Source organism: Euprymna scolopes, chromosome 14 (genome assembly GCF_053919585.1).
Source record: "Euprymna scolopes isolate OS-2025 chromosome 14, ASM5391958v1, whole genome shotgun sequence".
Taxonomy (NCBI): Eukaryota; Metazoa; Mollusca; class Cephalopoda; order Sepiida; family Sepiolidae; genus Euprymna; species Euprymna scolopes.
Window position 1 is genome coordinate 46,185,420 of NC_136495.1, and position 22,223 is coordinate 46,207,642.

At 33.8% G+C, this 22,223-nt stretch overlaps 1 protein-coding gene across 3 annotated transcripts in view; it reads right to left on the minus strand.

The window, feature by feature from the left end:
• Positions 1–22,223, minus strand: part of LOC145292967 (transmembrane channel-like protein 7) — a 264,176-nt gene that overhangs the window by 9,855 nt on the left and 232,098 nt on the right. For all 3 annotated transcript variants that reach the window (XM_080139199.1, XM_080139200.1, XM_080139198.1), the window contains 7 exons: positions 17,574–17,735; positions 13,924–14,087; positions 11,274–11,388; positions 7,869–7,966; positions 5,847–6,038; positions 2,716–2,791; positions 637–767 (listed from right to left, as the gene is read on the minus strand). In XM_080139199.1, the coding sequence (XP_079995325.1) occupies positions 637–767; positions 2,716–2,791; positions 5,847–6,038; positions 7,869–7,966; positions 11,274–11,388; positions 13,924–14,087; positions 17,574–17,735 (938 nt within the window). The remainder of the gene's footprint in view (positions 1–636; positions 768–2,715; positions 2,792–5,846; positions 6,039–7,868; positions 7,967–11,273; positions 11,389–13,923; positions 14,088–17,573; positions 17,736–22,223) is intronic.

Sequence of the window (22,223 nt, forward strand, 5' to 3'; positions counted from 1 at the left end):
TTTTTTTTAATATTCGTATTCAAATTGCCACCTTTTTTTATATTGGTATTCAAATTGCCACTATTTTTACATTGGTATTCAAATTGCCACTATTTTTACATTGGTATTCAAATTGCCACTATTTTTACATTGGTATTCAAATTGCCACTATTTTTACATTGGTATTCAAATTGCCACTATTTTTACATTGGTATTCAAATTGCCACTATTTTTAACACTGGTATTCAAATTGCCACTATTTTTAACACTGGTATTCAATTGTCCCCTTTTGTTAGCATTGGTATTCAATTTGCCACCTTTTTCAACATTCGTATTTAAACAGAATTTTTTTAAACATTGGTATTTAAATTGCCACCTGTTCTAAAACTGGTATTCAATTTGCCACCTTTTTTAAACATCGGTATTCAAATCATTGTTTTGTTTCCATTTCACTTGCGCTAACCTGTTCCTGGCGGGCGGCACATACAAAATCTGTTTAAATTCACTCTTCAAACAACTTTTTTAATTCCATGTTTAAGTTATTCTTTTTTAAATCTGTATTTAAAATATTTTCTATTATTGTGCATTCCAATTATTTATTCATTTTAATAATCAAAAAAAAAAAAAAAAAAGATCATTTACATGAAGAATACTTACAACCCAACGACTAATGCGATTGGTAAAATGCAGAGAAGAAACGAGATGAGAACGGCGAGCATGAAGAGTGAATTTGATTTGGAAGCACGGAATGGTCGCACGGATTGCACACAATTCTCGTAGACAGTGAACTGCAAAAAGAATGAAAATATTCAAAAATTTTGGTTGTTTCTTTTTAACAATTACAAGGTACAGACCATATTTTTGACAATGTTTGCAATTTTCAATTTTACTAATTCTATACCCATCTGAATGGTGTCGTTGCTAGTGAAGATGACGTCATTCATATTCTGATCAAGATAAGTAAACTCTGAATTCACCAGACAGATCATACACATGGCAGAAAAATATTCTTGACACTAAACTGGCACAGATTTCAGCAAGGGGGGGGGGCGTTCAGATATCCTGGATACTCAAAGGATGTAACTGACTTTTTGGTGCTTGTTAAGATATAGTCAACAAATCGATTTCAAGCAAAAACAATATTACATAATTAACTGTCATGTTGAAAATAGTAATATATAAAAAAATTACGCAAATTCATTGTTATTGTGTTTTTAGTAAAAAAAAGAAAAAAAGAAAAAAAGTTTATCATTATAGACAACAAATATTGCAACCATGACACAAGTAATCTAAAATATTTCTTTTGGAGTTATGTCCCCTGCATATAACTTCCTACTGCCTACTTTATAAAATCTAAGAAAAATGCGAGTGTACCGAATTTTCCTTTATAACGTCTAAAAAAAATAAATAAATAAATAAATAATAAAATAAATAAAAATTAAAAAAATAAAAAAAAATAAAAGTGATTTTACCCAATTTTTTGTAAATAACATTCTACTCAATGTTTTTTTTTTAGATATTTTGGATATATTACTATTTTCGACATGACGATTAAGTACGTAATATTGTTTTTTTTTGCTTAAAACATATTTAAAAAAAAAAAATCAATCCGTCTGCTGTATCTTAACAAGCACCGATTTTTTATCACAAAGTTACTTTCCTTAGGCTGATTCATCTGTAGTAAAGGTAATGTCATCCATGGTTTGATCAAGATCACGAAACCTTAAATCAACTAAGTAGGTTATACACGTGACAACAAAACTCAGCACCCTGCCATACAAGTTGGTAGACAAAACTCTGGTTGCAATTTTCTTGACTTCTTTGTATGAAGTACCATGGTACAAGATACTAACAAATCTAGTTTCAATGTGAAAAAATGAAATAAAGGACATGGACTGCCATATCAAAATATGGGTGCAATTGGTCTTTATTAAGTTTTGGACAAGTGAAGTAATATCGTCAACAAAACTACTATCAATTGATACACCTAGTCGAATTTTTGGTGGATCTGAAGAATTTTGCCCTCCTCTCTATTTTTATTTTCCTCTTTTTTTAAAAATTAAAAAAAAATTTTTTCAGCAAATTATTATTGAATGGACTATAATCTACCAGATTATCAAAACAAAAAAAAAAAAGTCAATATTTAAATATTTGTAGGGGGTGCTCAGTTTCTAATGCAACATCCTAATAAATCGATCCTCCATTTTAGAATTGCTCTATGTTTTTAGGCTAAATTTTGCAAACTTAGCCTTTTTTTAAGCAGTTTCGCCTTTTTATTTTAAGATTATTTTAAAAAATGAAATTCAAAAAAGGCTAAACTACTTTTAAAAAAGACTAAATTCGAAAGTTAGCCTAAAAACATTTAGTTCTAAAATAGATGATTTGATTTATTAGAATGTTGCATTAGAAACTGAGCACCCCAACAAATAATTAAGTATTGACCTTTTTTTCATTTTTTTTTATAATCTGGTAGACTAGTGTCCATTCGATAATAATCTGCTGAAAAAATTGAAAAAAGATGAAAAAAAAAAATAGAGGGTGGGGGGAGGCAAGATTCTTCAGGTCTGCCGAATGTTTTTATATACAATAGCTAGTACATGATCACCCATGTAAGTAAAATCATACTCAATGTTGCTTAACTTCAGTGATTTGACAAAACCAATGTGTCAACATGATTTGACCATAACTGAAAGTACAAATTTATAGAAAAAAAAATATAAAAATAATTTTGCTTACCTTTTTGATGAAGAAAAGTAGGAAGAAATTGATTGTGATGATTAGAGAAATGAGAGGACAAAAAAAGACCCCGATCCTGAAAAAATAAAAATAAAAATAACCAAGCATATGGCTATAGTTGAAATTTATTGATGTCAATGTATTCAACATTAAATAAAAAACAACAATAGTCTCCAGATTTAATTATAGACATCAATTATATAGACTTTGTAGAAAAAAAAAGATATTTATTCACAAGTAAATTAAAATGTAACATATTTAATTCCATTTCATGTCTACATTCAAGATGTAAAAAATGCTGTTAGTAAAGAAGAACGATTTTAAACATATTCACATCTTTTGGTAAAGTGTTTGGATCACAGTTCAAAAGTCAAGACAAGAGAAATTTTATATTTTTTATTGGAATTCTTTGAGATGAGTAATTTATGTATTTACTTATTTGCAAACGGTTATCCTCATCTTTATAGTTGTTGTTTCACAACGTTTTGGCCACATTTTGAGACAACAACAACTATGGAAGGCAGGGATACAGTTATGAGATTCAGAATTCCTATCCTGTCACGGTTAATCCCTTGAAGACCAGAGGATAAATTGGCTGAAACGTGGTGAAACAACTATGAAGGTGAAAATAAAAGTCCACAAATAAATAAAAGAGAAATGTTATTACAATTCTATAAGCCTGAACAAAGAAAATGCTATTATCTATTATATAGAGGACAGTTGTCTACATGTATGTATGTATGTTTGTACGTATGTTTGTATGTATGGTGATGCTCTAGAGAAAAGAAAGCAGGCCCACAGCAATCTGAAGCGAGAGCTTTGCAAAGTTCAAATTGACGGTCTTAACCATGACACACAGAGCCTGAAATGCGACACTTGTGAATGAGTGCTTTTGTCACAAGCTGGCTATGTCAACCACATTAAGTGGCACAAAACTCCTGTTCAGGTCAACTTTGCACCTGTTAGTCTGAACCAAACGATCTGTTTAGCATGCAGCCAAGTTTGCAAGTCTACTGCTGGTCTGAGAAGACATGTGATTGTTTATAGGAATACCATTTAACCTCCAGCCAAGTCAACTCGATGGAAATTGCTCAATTTGTATGTCACATCTGCTTCAAGATGTGCAAATCTGCAGCAGGAGTGCAGAGTCATCTGAGATGTCATGGACGACAAGATTGGGAGAACTCAATGTGACGGTGATCATCTGGAAAGATGCAGCAATCATCATGTATGTATGTATGTTCAGCTAAAAGTTCAAATCTACTAAATAAACAATAATAAAATTGACATATTCTTGATTGGTGTTATTTTGGATGAATAATGTCTAAAATTAAAAAAAAAATTATTCATTCTTTGATCCTAACCTGGTCAAATATTTTTTGATGTACTAAATGGAAGTAACTGATTTTTATTATCAAGGAGTTACTTCTCTAATGTTGACTCATTATTTGCAAAATCTATATAAAGGAGAGGTGTGTGTGTGTGTGTGTGTGTGTGTGTGTGTGTGTGTGTGTGTGTGTGTGTGTGTGTGTGCGTGCGTGCGTGCGTGTGTGTGTGTGTGTGCACATATTCAGAGAGAAGAGTGGTCTGGACAGAGAAAAAAGGGGTAGGGAGGGGAAAAGGAGAGAGTGGGGAAAGATAGAGACAAATAGTTTTAATAGAAATATTTTACACTTTTTCCCCAACAATGTTGAATAGCCCCATAAATGGATCAAAAAGAGGAAATTTATATACACTTAACATCTGAGAGAATCACAACACATCACAAATTATGTCATATGTACACATGTTGAACATGTATAAGAGACACCACACACCATTAAGAAACTCTCACATTAAATAGACTTGTCCATTTATACCCATAAATATATGAACATGCTATATAGTCCCCCAATTATACAGCATACTAGTTTTAGTATCGCTAATACACTTGTTATATAGACAGGTATACAACAGTAGGAAGTTTATGAAACTGACAGGTTTTGTATAAATATTAGGAAATAATTTCATGTGCAGCAATGTAATTAAATTAAAGAACGAATATCTGTAGTCATCTTTCAAGGTATAGTCCACATACCGATGCCAGAGGCTAAAGACCACATTTGAGTTTTAAGAAAAAGTGTTAGTAGTGTTCAAAAAAACATTAAGCAACTTGTTTTTTTTGTAAAAAGCATAAACGCAATTCTTTATATAGATTTTAGAAATAGGTGCCTGCCTCTCAAAGAGATTGCTTCTGATTGGCTGAAATCTGATGTAAACAACTAAATGAAATGAGTATTTGATTCAGTCAGCACCAAGTATTATGGTCAAGCAAATATCAAATGATTTAAAAATTTAAATTTCTTTTCATTGTTTAGCTACTAGTATTACTACTAGAATTGCTACAAATGCTCCCTTCCCACCTTAGATCTGGGGTAAGCTGTATAGCAACAGTGTCAGGAGTATCATATTATATTGCAGTGAATGGCCAGTCCTTTTCTACCTGACTGCTTAAAGTGATCTGCAACATACTCATCTGAGCTCCAAATTTTTGGTGCCCCCTTGTCAAACTTTCACAAAAAAGCACTCAACTAGCTACAACCACTACCAACAATTTCACCTAATCTATCTGTGCCTAAATGTAAATGTGAATTCCATGAACTAAGCTTCTTTCCTAGAACTACCTGCACATAGAAGTCTGTTCTAATGGCCTGCTTTCCAGCTGGCTACAATATGGTTGTCTTCAAGTCCAATGTAAACCAGTTCTTGCTGAGCTGTCCCCTTAAATAATCATACCAAATTCCTGTTACTTATAATTACTACATAGAGGATTTACTGAAAGCACTACATTAGCTCAGCATAGAAGTTATCCTTATACTAGTAAGGGCACGTGGAACCTTCATCGTCCTAAACCAACTGTTGCAGAAGCACAAATGACTTGAATCACTGGAAGGTTGCCTCACCAAAGAAGACATAGAAGCAACTGATTAGACAAAACTGAAAAGATTGGTATTTAAGAACAGTTGACCTGCTGAACTGGAGAGTGAACTTGCAAAATATAAAAAATTTTTAAAAATTAAAAATTAAAAAATTGTCTGATTCTTGGACAGGGAAAAAGTGATACGAAATAAATAGAAGAATCGATTACTCACCAACAAAGTGACTGATGGTAGACGATATCAATCACATTCTGAGGTAAATCAAACTCTTGTGGTCCGACCTTATCTATAACCCAGCGAAACATTTGAGCACACTTATTTGATTTCTCAGGAGGTACACTGGGGTCTTCCACATCGGCATTATCACTATTGGTTTTGCCAGTGTGGAACTTGTTATACAATATTCTGATAATAAGAAAAGAAATATATATAAGAAATACATGTTGCTCCAAAACAAATGTAAAATATTTTTTAAACTTAGCTTACATTTTGCTTGCTTTAATGTGTTTGTAATTGTCATAAAATTCTATAAATCTTCAATAATGTTTCAATCTATTGAACATTGGTACATTTATTAAAAAATGTAAAAAATATAATATTTTGAAAGAATTTTTTTTAATATATAAAAAGGTGTTTGTACTGCTCCCCTGACTGTACCAAAACACAGAAATTTAAATGTAAATAAGCATCTTGCTGCACAACTCCCCACTTAGAATTCTCCTATAAATCTGACTTCTAATTTACAATAGTCTCTTTCATTTCAGTGGCAGTGTGTCTTGTTTGGGATGAACTGAAGTAAAAAAAAAACAACAGAAAAAAAAACATTGGATGAAACATCTATATATATAAAAGCGAAAATGTGTGTGTGTTAGTGTGTTTGCATTTTTCTGTATGTCCGCAAAATAATTTTTTCCGGCGGCTTATCGAGGCCGTCGCTCATTTTTACAACTTTTTATATCACATCGAAATCATAATATCTCCGAGTTATGAACGGGGGTCGCGTGTGCATTTGTGTATTTAATTTGCCGGACTTTCAAAAGCTAAATATTCAACATTTTTTGATCGGCGCGGGTAGATTTGCCTTTTTCGTATAATAAAAGCGAAATTAATTTTTCCGGTCACGATCACCAGAAATGTCCGAAAGCAATCAGCTTTGATCAATGGCAATTGCTATTCAATTTAGACAATCCCCTTTAAATGGGGAGCTGGTCCACCCCCCTCACCATCATTTTGGGGAAGCCAAAACTACCCCGCACTGAAATAAAGTAAACAAACCCCAAAAAGCTGCCCCGCAGTAAATAAAATACTGTTACGTCAACATAACGCTCCCGCGATGACCTCATTTAGCGGCCACCTGTCAATCAAACCTCTTTGACTCACTTTATAACCCTTAACTTAACACGCTTATCAATTTCTCTCACTCGTGGCTGAGATGCTTGGGTGGTTGGCTTTTTTTCCCTTTCATTTCCACCTTCGCGTCAAGGCTTCGGGGTTCTCACGTCAGATTCCGAGAGAAGTTTTCGCATACTTCCTAGATCGTAATATCTTAGATTTGCAAACAGACATTGTCTCTATCTTTTTTTTCTTGATGGAATTTTACAAAATTCCCTCATTTTGAGTGTCTTTTTCGTATAAATAAAGCAAAACTAATTGAATGCAACCGACAATTCTCTGCCTTCTGGCTGGGTGGTATCTGTTCTGTAATTGGTCCTTGGTTTTTTGGGGAGCTGCTTTTTCCCCAACATAAAAATGACCTTTGTGGGAGATTTAAAAGCAACGGCATTTCTGCAAGTCATCTTTTTGATTGACTACATTAAATTTGAATGCTTTACACTTCTGGTCGCATCATGGAGTAGACGTAAGACATCAGGTTTTCTTTCACATCTTTTCCGCCTTCACGTCACAGGTTTGAGCTTGCTTACTACTGCTTTTTTTTTTGCTTTTTTTACACCTACAAACACCCGGGCAATACCAGGCACCCAGGCTAGTTGTAAATAAAACTAAAAATGATTATTCCCAACCACTTATTTGTTTCTCCAACTGTCTAAACCTTCAATTTGCAACCAAACAAGCCAACAAGATTATCAGAATTTTAGTTTTATATAGATGGCACTGAAGTTTCTACTGAACCATTGCCAGACATTTTCTGGCCAATACAGAAAATAAAATCTGCTTAATTAAGTCTTAAATGATAGATTTTGAAGTGAAAATGTGAAATTATTTTGCTGAACTAACCTTCGTGCTGTGTGGAAGATTAAATTTACAACAATCAAGAGCGCAAAATCTAACAGGATCAATTTGTAAAACTGCTGACCGACATAAGTTTCCCAACACTGAAAATAAAAATAAAAATACATTATAACACATCATATATAATAAAATAGGCTAGCCCGAATCAAATAGAAATGTGTCAGGCAGATTACTACTTGAGTGTGTCTTTGAAAATCCAATTGGCATAATTTTACAGAATAGATGAATATATAAGATTACTGATATTAGGTCAGTTTGTAGAAGGAACATTTGAAAATATTGTAATTTATTTAATGCATATTGTTATTACTTATCATGTCACAATGATTAATGTATAACTTTTTCTTTCAGATTATTAAATGTTCTTAGTTATGCTCTACTCTACAAGTTTCAGAGGTTCCAATACAAATGCAGCAGTACGATCTATTCAGGATTCTTATAGAATTGATGCAATGAAAGAAAGAAGTTGTAAGGTGATGGTTTTCCTGTTTTCTTAAAGGAGATTTCAGCTTGAAAAATGAGACCAGAGGTGGTTGCCAAAAATAATTTGATTCAGATGTGTCGAATATACTAAGAGTCCTACAATCACTAGTGTAGCTAAGGGAGGGAGGCGGGGTCCATCCCGGATGACAGCCATGAGAGGGGGTATTCAATTATAGAACTTGGGAAGCATTTTAACAGGTGCTTCTTTTTTTTTTTTTTTTTTATTTTATTTTTACACAGTGATCACCACTTATCAAGACCCGGAAGCCACTCAGGGATAAGGGTTATTGCAAGTACATTACGTTAGTGTGGAGATTTGATGAAGTGTTTACTTAAGGGGGCAGTTCATTAGGAATTTGTTAACATTGGACTTGAAGACATCCAAGTTGTAGTCCGGTGGGAAGCAGGCAGACGGAACAGAGTTCCACAGGCATGCAGTTTAATTAATCGTATTCCGTAAATAATGCACCAACATTAACCTAGCAGAATCATTTAATATTTCACAAGAATTCTGTTTACATTGGGGAGGTGCCCTCCCTCCCTTAGCATAGAGTGAAGTGGGGGTCAGTGGGGTGACATTTGAGCAGATCGCCCCAGGTGACGTTTACTCTAGCTACGCCACTGCCTACAATAACCTCTACAGAAGTTATATACCAATCCAATAAATCTAATACAATTGTGTCACACCAACTGAAAAGAATGGAGACGATTTCAGTATTCAGAAAATGGGCCTTGCATGATCTGCCTCTAGTGAACCTGCAACAAGTTGTTTTCTGTTGTGAATTTAGTTTTCACAACATCTTCACAAACCATTTTTGGGTAGGTTGTCACAGGTGATGAGAAGTGGATGCTCTACCATAACATTAAATGTCTGTGATCGTGGATAAATTGAGGAAAAAGACCTGTTGAGCAACTGAGAGCAGGACCCCATCGTAAAAAGATCATGTTGAGCATATGATGGAGTACTGAAGGAATTGTCCTTTACAAATTTTTAGAAAATATTCAATCCATTACTGCTAGTCTTTATTATGATCAATTCCATCATCTGAAAACTGCTTTGATCCAAAAAAGACTTTCTTTAGTCAACACAAAAGGGGTCAACTTCTGTCATGATAATACTCATCTTCATATAACATTACGGACCAAAGATCTCTGGTCCTGGATATGACCTTAAGCTATATCCAGTGGTGAGGCCCCAGCTTGCGGGCTTTGGGGAGTGTGGAGCCACCCTTTAATTACCATTGCTCTCAGGTTCACTCTGACCCGGAGTGGTAGTACCTGTTAGGGTCCCAACTATGGGTTAAATAGAAACAGACTTGAAAACAACAAATATATTCTATTAAAAAATTTTGGGTTTGTATTACTGTACACATAGATTCGAAAAAGTTGTCAAAAAACAAATATATAACAAATAAATGTTATCAAAAGCAAGATAAGTTACTTTTCTACCAAACTGGATATATTTTTTGTGTTTTTATTCAATGTAACATGTTTATTCAGCTCGAAAAACATATTGTTTACTGATGTATTGGAAAATTCAAAATGGCGCCCGACTCTCGCTTTAACGCGGTAAGTTCTGGAAAAGGTGTTTTAGATAATAAACTAGACAAAATACTATTAAAAAAACCCCGAATATATGTCAACCTATGTCACGGTTATATATATTGAGCAAGTTTCTAGCAGTATTTTGTCTAGTTTTATATTTATAGCACCTTTTTCACAACTTACCGTGTTAAAGAGAGAGTCGGGCGCCATTTTGAATTTTCCAATACATCGGTAAACACAGTATGTTTTTCGAGCTGAATAAACACGTTATATTAAATAAAAACACTGAAAACATATCCAGTTAGGTAAAAAGTAACTTATCTTGCCTTTGATAACATTTATTTGTTATATATTTGTTTTTTGACAACTTTTTCGAATCTATGTGTACAGTAATACAAACCCAAAATTTTTCCTCAAAATCTTTGGATTCGGCATTAAATAACCCGAAAAGGGTTGATATGCCGTAAAACAAAAACAACCAACCAACCAACCAAAGATCTCCTTGGAGAACTTGGTTGGGAAATTTACCTCGTCCCGCATATTCTCCTGATCTAGCTACTTCAGATTGTCACTTATTTCGAAAATAAGAAAACCATTTAGATGGCCTTAGGTTAACATAATGCATGTTCAATCTCCTCTCCTTAAGTTAATATTTCACATCCAAACCTAACAAATTTTACAAACGAGGTGTTTATAAGGTTGAGAGATAGAATTATTGTTATGAATAAAGATTAAAAAAAACAAAAAAAAACACAGGTTTTCATTTGTCTTGAGGCGATTCTATCTTCTTTATTATGATTAGTGTTACATAATAATGACCAGGTTCAAATGAACAGTCTTGAATTACACCTGAAAGGTCAGAAGTCATCCCAGCGAAAGTTTTCAGAAAATGGGCCTCCAGAAAACCTGCAACAACAAGTGTTTTCCATTGCGAATCTAGTTTTCACAACACCTTCAGAACCTATTTTTGGGTAAGCTTGTCAGAAGTTATGAGAAGTGAATCCTCTACCATAATCTTGAACTTCAGCAATCAAGGATAAATTGAGGAGAAAGACCAGTTCAGCAACTGAGGCAGATATTTTTCTCTGCTCCGTTAGATTCATTTCAGATTTCCTATCCATGATGTCATATCATGACAAACTCCTAAACTTTAACTTAACTTCAAAATGGAATTTTTTCATTTTTCATTTTATAATTAATTTTAAGTTTACATGAAAAATTCCAATTTTCACCATCAACATCTAAATATTACTACACTGGATTCATTGTATACCTGAACCTTTGAAATGATCTGATACCAGGACAAGAAGATTATTACTATCTGAAGGGGGGGGGGAATTGAATGGATTTAACAAATCTTACCTGAATTTCACCATCTTCTCCATAGCCACACTGATCCTCAGATTCATTTAACTCCAGTTTTACATACAATGAAAACAGAAGGATTGCCAAAGAAGCAAGACGTAATAAGGTAATTCTGAAAAAAAAAAAAAAAAAAAAGTAAAATTCATATGGAAAAAATTTTGATATCATAATGGGATACTATGATGGTGCCAGGTTATGCAAGTTAATAGGAATCATTGTTAAAAACAAGTGCACACCAGAATAAGCATATCTTGCATATCAATCATAAAAAATCTCACCTCTTCACTGTAAAGGTCCCTAGATGTCAGAAAGCCTTCTACTCTAATAGCTTCTTCCCTCAAACTGTTAGACTCTGAAATTCCCTCCCTGTTTCCCTGACTGTACTAGCATGCAAAAGTTTAAATGTAATGTGAATAGATATCTCACTCATCTCAGAGTCCCACATAGACATGATTTCTGATAGTAGCTCCTTACGTCCAAGTAACAATATGCCTTGTTTGCAGTAAACAAGAGTATAATGCTCCCTATCTTGGATTGAGCATATTAGGAAGTAATATACAAACTGCCATTAGCATATTAAGTGATGCTCTTTGTGTAAACAAATCGAGCTTAGGCATTTGGATGATGTCAAAACATTGTTAATTTATTATCTACACAGGAGCAGCCGAAGAGCGTAATGGTAAGAAGCCTTGATTGTGCGGTCAAATTTCGATCCTGGCTTGAGGTAGTTGCCTGTCTAGCCGCACTGATGAGCTGTGATACAGCGAAACAGTACTGTATGTGAATGACTATATATACATGTATACATGTATGTATGTATGTATGTATGTTTGCATGTGACCCCCATGCTTTGCTATCCATAACAGAAGTTTTCTGTATACTTTTTAGCGCTTGAAGAGCTAAAATCATTCTATTAACTTAATTTTGTCTTTTATGGATGCCAAAGCGCACTTGTTACACATGGTTGATATCCATAAATACTTTTATTCTAGCATGCACTTGTTCCTTCTCTTATCCCAATTCTGCATATCAGCCAAGATACTGACCGTTTTTTGGTAGTAATAAGGTAAGTCAAGATTATTTTTACCACTCGATCCAGATTCTGTATCAATTGGTATGCCAGAGTAACCTAACTCTTAGAATGACTTGATCAATAAAGAAACATTAATATTTATTAAATTGGTAAGTTAATGTTTGAGAGAAAAAAAAACATTGTTTCTACCAGTCAGAGTTAGCAGCCAAAGCAATTTATTTGTTTTCAAATGAAATACATGACATGTTTTGAAGAAAGAATAAGGATATTATGCTGTAGTTAGCAAGGAAGAAGTCCTGGAATATTGTTTTATTTACATTAACATAGTGGGATCTAATTCAATAATTCAATGTTATGATCTGGAATTTCTTTACTTTCCTGGGCAATGCCGGGACAAGTTAGTATGAAATAATTTTGAAAGAGAATGTAGAAAAATTTTATAAATAAGATCTATGCAATATTTTTTAAAGAGTGAAGATTTCTTGGCTGGAGAGGAAATGAAGAGGAGAAAATGGAAGGGAGAGAAATTTGAAGAGAGGAAGGGATTAGAGAGATATAAAGTGAGAGAATTTGATAGTTGTGCAGAATAGTGAATTTTGGAATAAACATAATTCAGGTGAAAACATTATTACATACTTACATGTTATGTTGAGATTTAAAAAAATACGACAAATAATCTAGTAGAAGGTGTGTGAGATCTAGTTTTTAAAAAACAATCATCCACGATAAGTGGAGGACATTTTGTATTTTGAAATGGCGAATTTTAATTGAAAGCAAGGGAGCAAACTCAGTTTTGTCAAAATGATCGATTACAGTTACCTCCCCTGGATTCTGAGAATTATGCATATTAAAACATGCAATAAAACGCCATCTATAAATATAAATCTCACCTGTCTGTTTAAATGTATGTATGTATGTATGCATGTTTGTATGTGTGCCTAAAACTTTTGACAGATGCGTTAGAATGTGACGAAACTGGTATCGTTTTAAACCCCGAACATTCGGACTACAAATATTAAGAAATTGGCCAAAAACATTAATTCCTTTACCCTCAATGGAGCAGTTTTCTACAAAGAGGAGTCAGCTTTTTTCACAGATATTCATCAACTCTTTTCGCTTGACTAGCCTTTATTTTGATGTTCGTCACATCTGGTTTTGCGATGGACGCAACAGCAAAGGTATCACTTTTCTTTTCATGTTCTTTTCCTTCTTCATGGTACAGGTTTGACCCTGCATGTCTACTACCAATGTTTTTTTTTTGCTCAGCACACACTTTCAAACACCTGGGCAACGCCGGGAATCCAGGCCAGTAAATCAATAAACTCGATAATTTTAATTTTTATCTGTAATTCATTGTTCTACTGTCATAATTTTTGGAGTTTATACTAGTTTCGACACGACATGTAAGTATTTAATAATGTTTTCACCAGAAATGTGTTGGTTTCAAAACCCACTATTCTGCACAAACACCAAGAAATTTAAAAAAAAAAAAAAAAATGCTACACACACTTTTTAACTTTTCTATTTTGTTGTCCATGTTCCCGAGCAACACAGAGTAACCATGCTAGTAATAAAAAGTAATTTTGAAAGTGGATCGAGAGAAAGATTTCTTACCTGAGTAGTGTCAGCTTAATTTCATAAGATGATGTATATTCCTCAAATTTCACCAAGAAGTTGAAAAGCAAAGGTACAGTTACATTCAACAGACTGATGATGAGTGAGGGTAAAAACTGAATGACTAATTCAATGAACGTGTTGTTAAACGTCCGTTTCTGCAGCTGTGGAGACAAAAAATAAAACAACAACTCAGCAGTTGGTCAACATTTAACACATAATCCTAATTCATTTATTTATTGCGGACTATTATCCTCATCTTTTAGTTGTTTCATGATGTTTAGACTAACTATTCCTCTGGCTTAAGTCAGGTAGTAACTGCAATAGGATAGTAACTTCGAATCTTCTAACTGCATTCTCAGCAATTACTGCCTTCCATAGTTGTTTTTTGTCTCACCATGTTTTGGCCAACTAAGCCTCTGGCCTACTTTGGGTAGGATTGAAACCGCTATCTGCAGACAATGCTCACTTGGAATCGTAGAGATCCAGCGTCTCTATCCACTGCATGAGGAGGGTATAGAAATTCTTCTTTGGCCTATGATAACTGAGAAGAACAGATGTGAAACGACATTGTCCCGGCCAGCCCTGGCAGGGAGGAGGAATGGCTACGATGTGCACAGGTGGCTTATTTAAATACGTAAGTGGCCTCCCTCGCTTAAATTCATTCCTCCTAATCTCCTTTTCACGTGTACACATGCATTTCAGTTTTCTTTTAAAGCCAAACCAATATCTACAAAGTTTGATATCAAATATTAAGTTGCGACAGTAAGCATGCATGTAACACTGACGATAGTTTTAAAATACTGCTCCTTTTTCATTTCATTAACATTTTTTAATCTGTTTATATCTGTATTTAATGGATAATGATCGCTGACCATTATAATTTTATAGTATGTTGTAATAGAAATTTTTTCTGACTCTAAAAATTTATCAACCGCCAACATTGCAGTTTCAAATGAAAGTCCCTTATATTGATCTGTGTCAGAAAAAGAATTTAAACAACTGTACAATCGTTTTTTATAAAGTGCAGCATATGACCTGCTTTGGTTGATGCACTAGCTCCAACTTCCACCAGAGGTAACAAAATCACCTCAGAGCTCTAAAGTGAAGTCTGCCAATTTGTGTTCTGATGAACAGGGTTTGTACAGATTTTCAATGTCTATTTTCAAGGCCTTCTCCAGACACAATTCAAGTTTTCAAAACAAAATTTGAGGTTTGTTTTACAATTCACAGTGATTGGAAAAAGTGGTAAAAAATCAAATATACAACAAATAAATGTTACCATAGCCAATAAAAGTTACTTTGCAATTTACTTGCATCATTTTTTAGTGTTTTTTTTTGTTTTTTGTTTTTTTTAAGTAATTTTAAATGCTTTGGATTTCATCCAAAACATTAACTCTCTTTGTCTTTTAAATTTCAAACCAAGATGACTGTGGTCTTATCCATTTTTTTTTGTCAGGCCGAGTTCATTTTCAGTTATCACAATTTTTTTTTTTTTTTTTTTGGGGGGGGGGGGTCCCATCTGTACAAGTAAAGATTGGGGGAGGCCATTTTTATTTATGGTGGTCACCACTACTCCTCCCCCCTTGTGTCTCCCTCCAAATTAAATTATAAATAAAAGCAAAAATAGATTTGAATACCCCTCTCCAAAAAAAAAGTGAGAAAAAAAATTTTTGATAATTAAAACCTAAACCGGTTATGTTCCTTTATCGCAAAACTACCCAAGGTACTTTTGTATTCACCATACTTCTATGTAATTTCAGAACAATGTATTTCGATTTTATTTTCAATATTTAAAAAATATTTTAATGGTATTTTATTAATACTTAAAAAATAATATAATACTATTTATTTTAGTTTATATTTTGACACAAATTTTTACTGTATATGCAATATTCAAGGCCTTTCAAGACATTTTCAAGAAATCTTCCATATTTTCAAGGATTTTTCAAGGTAATAGAAATAAAGCTTTTTCAAGGTAAAAGTCAAAATTCAAGGACTTTTCAAGTCTATGCTAACACTCGATAAAACTTCTGATTGGTTAGTGGCTAATCACTCCAGTGGTACATATCATCATCATCATATTTGGTTTAATGTTTGTTTTACATTTACATGCATTGGACGACCTTAAGAAATTGATTCTGAGCAGGTCTTTATGTGTCTCTCTTTCTCTCAGGCTGTTTTTTTGCCTCAGTATACTGAACCTGATACCTCAACTGTTCTACACCTTAGACAGGCTTAGATCTGATGACCTCAGATGCAGATTAAATCTACAGAGTATAGAAATTTGAAGAATGGATAACAATTCTTGGATTGACAAAGTAGCATTTGATGGTTCAAGTCAGCCCCTAGATTGTCAATATAATGACAAGGCGAACCAAAGACGATATGAAAACTGATCATTATTATCATTAGTTTTTTTTGTCTTCTTATCTTTATGAGGTTAGACATTTTATTAATGACTTCCAACTTCTTCTGTCTATCATTTTGCTTATGCTGTCCAACAGGATCAGTTCATCATCAACTGATCCTTCCACCACATAGCTTTGAGTCATTGCTGTGCAACATATTCTCTCATGGAGGCTTGTACAGTGAAACTGGTAATTTTTAACTCCTAAATTAGATTCAATTTAATATCCATTTTACATGCTGGTATCCAGTGGATGGCTTTTAGAAATTGACTTCCAAACTAACTTATTTCTGGCCAGGTCTTTATCTATCCCTCTTTCTTTCAAGCACATTCTTATTACTTTCTCACATTTTTTTTCTCATGGTGACCTGCACAGTGCAACCGGTAATTTTCTCTATTTGATATGCAGCAGCTAGTATCGTGTCATTTTGATATCAACCATGTCTCACAGCCATACAAGTGTAGAGGTCGGACATGTGTGTTGTATGCTGCCATTCTCGTATACGATGAGATTCAAGCATTTTGTAAAATTTTTAACAGTTGCCTAAAGACTCCACACAACGTTGTCTTATAGTTATGTCAGTTCACCCACTAGATAGGTTAACTTATTGACTCTTTCAACACTTGCAAGAATTTTCTGTTTCCATAAGAGTTGGGTTTTGACTTGCTATATGAAGGGGAGATTGTCTTAGGTGGTCTTTCCAGAATGATCCTAATAGGATCTGTATATATTCCAGTAGATGGGCAGAGAAGGTCAGTTGGTCCTTTAGAAATCTCAGGGTCAGTTTAGTATTCTGGTGTTTAACAATCAGTTGGTTTTTGGTGGCCCTCTGTAAACAGATAATCTGTGTTTGGTTAGTCTTGTGCTTTGTTTTAATTAGGCTAAGATTTCTCATTTGCAAGAAAAAAATGAACATCATTGTAACACAGAAAAGAATAAAACTTTGTCAATAGTTTTAAACGGGAATTGTAACTATTTGGGAGGGAAAATTCTTCTGGTGTAACACTGGTTAAGACCATCCAATTAACTCTCTGACTGGCATAATGAGCAAGCAATCACACCCTGTGCGATACACGTTTATATCTTCTCTAAGTTAAATATTTCTCGCATTGCAAGCCTGTCATTTACAGCAATATGCATGTTTGAAACGAGTGCAGGGGAAGATAACTCGTACTAGTTTCTATATTAAAGCTCATTGATTTCTATGTTTCAGTTTTAAAGAATGCAATATGAACTTACGTTAATGAGTTCATTGCTGCTGTAATAAATAAGAGCAAATGAAGCGCAGAGGATGCTGATAACGAGGATGTTGATAAATAATCGCAGGGAATAGAGTCTAATCTTTAGCTTTAGAGTCCGTCCTATCTGCGCCCATACTTCTTTTTGCATCGTAAGGTCAGCCTAAAAGAGAAAAGACAAAAAAAAAACATCATTCAAAATATCTGCAAAACTAAAAAAATAAAAATGTTTTCAGGTTTTGATATTTAAGATACTGTGATTGTCTCGGACTCTGGCATGAACAAGAGCATACAATATCTCAAATCTGTCCTCCCTGCAGTCACATCCAAAAAGGTTGATATCAGTCATACTGTACATAGTCAAATCACTTCTTACATACTCGAGCCAGGTCTCACGCTCCATAGTACTTGGGATATTCTGGCATGTTATGGAGTTGATTTCTAGTTATTAAAATGTAAGCATGATTTTTTATGCTATTATTAGGACTAGGACAACAGCATATTCTTTTCATTGTCTTGACTCTCGAGTGTGTATCCATTGATATCATATATACTGTTATATAGAGTGATGTGGTTCTAAGTTTATTAACTGTGCCTAACTGTGTCAGATATATACTCGAGAGTCAAAACAATGAAAAGAATATGCTGTTGTCATAGCCCTAGCTATTATATAAGAAATATTTTTTTGTAGATGGAAAATTAAACATTGATTTTATCTTTCATGAGAGAGGGGTTTAGTAGTGCTCTAGAGGCGCCTTAATTTTATAAGTGCTCACTATTCTAAACAGAACATGTAATAACCCAAAAGTTAGTTAACTTGCTTTTAGGGGTGCTCTAAATCCTATATAGAGTTAATAGGTTTAAACAGTGTCGCCCGGGATAAAAACTTCTGTATTTTTGTTGATGTTGCCTAGGAGCCATAATCCAAAGTGCCTAATATCCTGGATAGAGTAGGTTGTAACCCAAACGTGAGATTACATTAAAAAAAAACCCAGAAATTTCTATTCTAAAGAGGGATGAGAGGATTTAACATCTATTTTGTTTTTATAATGGTCCCAAGCAATGCCAGATAGCTCTGTTAGTATGAAATAAAATAATTATCTTTATATTATTAAATGAGATACACACACGCACACAAATTTATACATATAACCAGTGATTGTATTGTTGTTGCTTCATAGATATTAATCCAATGAAACTCCAGTGTTTAAAAAAATAGTGTTTAATAATAGGTAGAGCTGTATTATAGTATAAATTTCTCTATTTATACATGTGTCGTGGAAAAACAGTGAAAATAAGAACAATCAAGTCGAGGTTTGGTTAAAGAACAAGTGTATTAACAATAATGTACAAAGATAGGAAAGCGTGTATATCTGCTGGGCACTCGGCTAGCAGTTGAAGTGCAGTCGCATCTCTCTCACCGGTGTTGGAATTACTAGCGCTATTTATAGTGCTAATCAGTGTAAATTCCTCTGTTCAAGGAAGGCCGGTATAACAATATAAATATTAGTGTGTGCGTGTGTGTGTGTGTGTGTATATATATATATATATATATATATATATATATATATATATATATATATATAATTCTATGTCAGTGTTTGAAACCAATATCCAGATTTTCTTGTAACTTGCACCACAGATGTGGTAACCATAAAAACAAAAAAATCCTGAAAATTTCAGCATGAAACAAAGTGATTTCAGATTTAGTGCATTTTTTGGTTTTGCATAAATCATGCAAGACATCGTTTGGGCAACATTTTAAGAATTATATTTCCTACAGTATTTTTAGCTTGGAACATGACGTTACCTTTAAAATTCACCCAGGTAAGTTTTTTGGATCCTAGGAATTCAAAAATGGCATCAGATCTGCTAAAATAAATAAGACTTCTATGAGGTTTTATTTAATCTTGAGAATTTTTAACACATGCACCAATATGCAGCAACAAAATAATAGGTTCACATAGTAACAGGCTATTTTCTTTTGCACACACTATGAAGTACCTCTGGATTAAAAATAGTAAAAGGTTCTTATTTTGTTCAACTCACAGTGTCTATTCAAATTTAAGTATATTTTTTTTTATTGTTGGAGCAATTGAGTATGTAAGATGAAGTTATGTAAATTTATATAAAATTCATATTGAAACAAGTGAAACATGCATAGTTCCCTGTGAGTGCACAGTGAACGAGGCATAAAAAAATGACTAAGTTCAGCACACACCCCATTTAGCCCCAAAAGTCCTCAAGACATTGACATATTTAAATTTGAGTTCAACACCATGCAAAACTGCTAAATACACAGAAAATTTTGGACAAATATGGTAAAATAGTAAAAAAAAATGGAGTGTTTTTGTTAGCCCTAAAAGAGCCCCTGGGGCACACCCAAGAGTTATCACAAAGTACAGACAAACAAAATTATATAGAAATCAGTTACAACTTTTCAGAAAGTTTTATAAAAATCCAAGGCATCAATTTTTTTTTTTTAATAAGCACAAAACTGTCAATTTTAGCCATTTTAACCCAAAAGGCAACCCTAGGAGTTTTCCCGGAAAATTCGTTCTGTTACTCTTGTACTCATATCATGTTTAATGTTTGTGCAAAATTTAAAAAATTCCAAGGTGTAGTTATAGAGAAAAGTGCGGACAGATGAAAGGACAAGGGTGAATTTACAGGTCCTCCCTCCTTTTGTCGGGGGACCAATAAGTTTTAGAAAATAATGGTTAAATAATAAACTGTAAAATAGTAATTATATATTTGCATTAAAAATGAATTTCACAATAAAACCCAGCACACAGCAACATCTTTTAGATGGGTTATTCTGATCAGTTTTTACTGAGAATTTGGAATAGTTTTACCTATTATGACTTATAGCATCGATGAAGTTAGCACTGTTGGTGTTTATTTAGTAACCGCATAGGAGTTATTATTATGTATGGCATAATCATGTTTATACATTGGTTTCTATTAGATCATCATAAGCTGTGTTGAGATTGGTCAGTAGCAAAATGGGTGACCATTTGTGAATACCAGGTGCTGTATGTGCACTTTGCTTATCTTGGCATTGTTTCTAGTTGTCCTAGACTTATCCTTGCCACTGGAATTGAGTAGAACTGACCTGGGAGATGACTGGTTAGGGATTATGCAACCCTCCCTTCAAAATTCAGTACATATCTATCATCCTCCCACGATGATCAGATGGTCATCATCGCTTTGACAGACTGTAGGAAAATGTAGTAGGCAAAAAATAAGGAACAAAGATAGGAAATAGTCAGTTTCGCTCTGCACTGCCCACCTCTAGAAGAGAGGGATTTCTTGGCTGGAATAACTGTAGAGAAAGAAGAAGGAGACAAAAACAAAAACAAAAAAAAGGCAGAAGAAAACTCGCTTCTCGCAGATACGTGGTTCGTTACAAAGAACAATCCAACTGCCAGAACCACCTACACACAATCTGCAGGACACTACCTGACTGCTTTCCAGCGTCCTGCCTATATAGCGGCCGGGAATTATATATTTGCAAAATCGTGTGAGAGCAGATGTGACTCTGCGAGAATTGCATGGGGTCAACGCCAATAAAAACTTATGAACGCCATCTTGGAACTCTCTTCCACTCAGCCCGCAACACAGACATATCCGAGGTAAGCTCTTTATTTCCCCTCATTTCGGTTATTGCTAATTCTGCTACACAGACAAACATCTATCCAGGAGTTCTTCCTAAGGTAAACATTTCTGGCTGTTAGCACCATCCATTATAAAATGACTGAGTGGAACATCATCAAAATATCCCATACACAATGGCGCTTTGTCCACTGTCGTCAGAATTATGTAGAACTGGATTTCATACCTGTTAAAGATGTGCAAAAATTATAACCTGTTGATTTATAACGAGTGTTTTATACCAAATTGATGGTATGGTAAATATGTGCTCATCTTTTGCATTAAATACTAATTCCTATTAATCACTAACTGTGCATTGAACAGATACCATAACACTTAGTTCACTACACTTTATCATAAAGGTCCAAATAGGATTAGTAGTTTCAGAGGAAAAGTGAAACAGATAGACAGAGACACCCTCAGAGAAATATAATATCATTTAAACTGCATTCCAATGAGTATGCCAATTTTGGCTATTGAACCACAATAGCTGCTTAAATTATACTTCTTGGAATATGTTGTATGACAAAGTTTTTCTTTAGCTTTTATGCCTGCATTAGTTGGTGCTTCATTTTTTTCAGTAAAATATGTCCCATATGTAACAAAGTTGGATCAGTGCATCATTATGTACTGAAACAACCCTAAAGTAATTGTAATTTAAAATCCTTATCCATAGGAAGTTAGGCAACACTTGATTCTTTGACTAAATCTGTCCCATACAGAACACAGTTTCTGCTCTAACAGCTTAACCAGAATGGATGAAATTTTCATGATTAGAAGTGTTAATATATGTATGTAACTGTCTATTTACTGTTCGAATATACAGAAGCTAAATAAGCCAAGTTGCATACACAACAGCCTGTTATTCATGTAAGTATTGATGCTCATCATTCACATTTGGGTTGTGTTCAACCTATTATCACATTTCTTCAATTTGTTTACATAAATTTTACTAACTTTCATAATCACAATGAAAATAAAAAATATTCAATAGTTT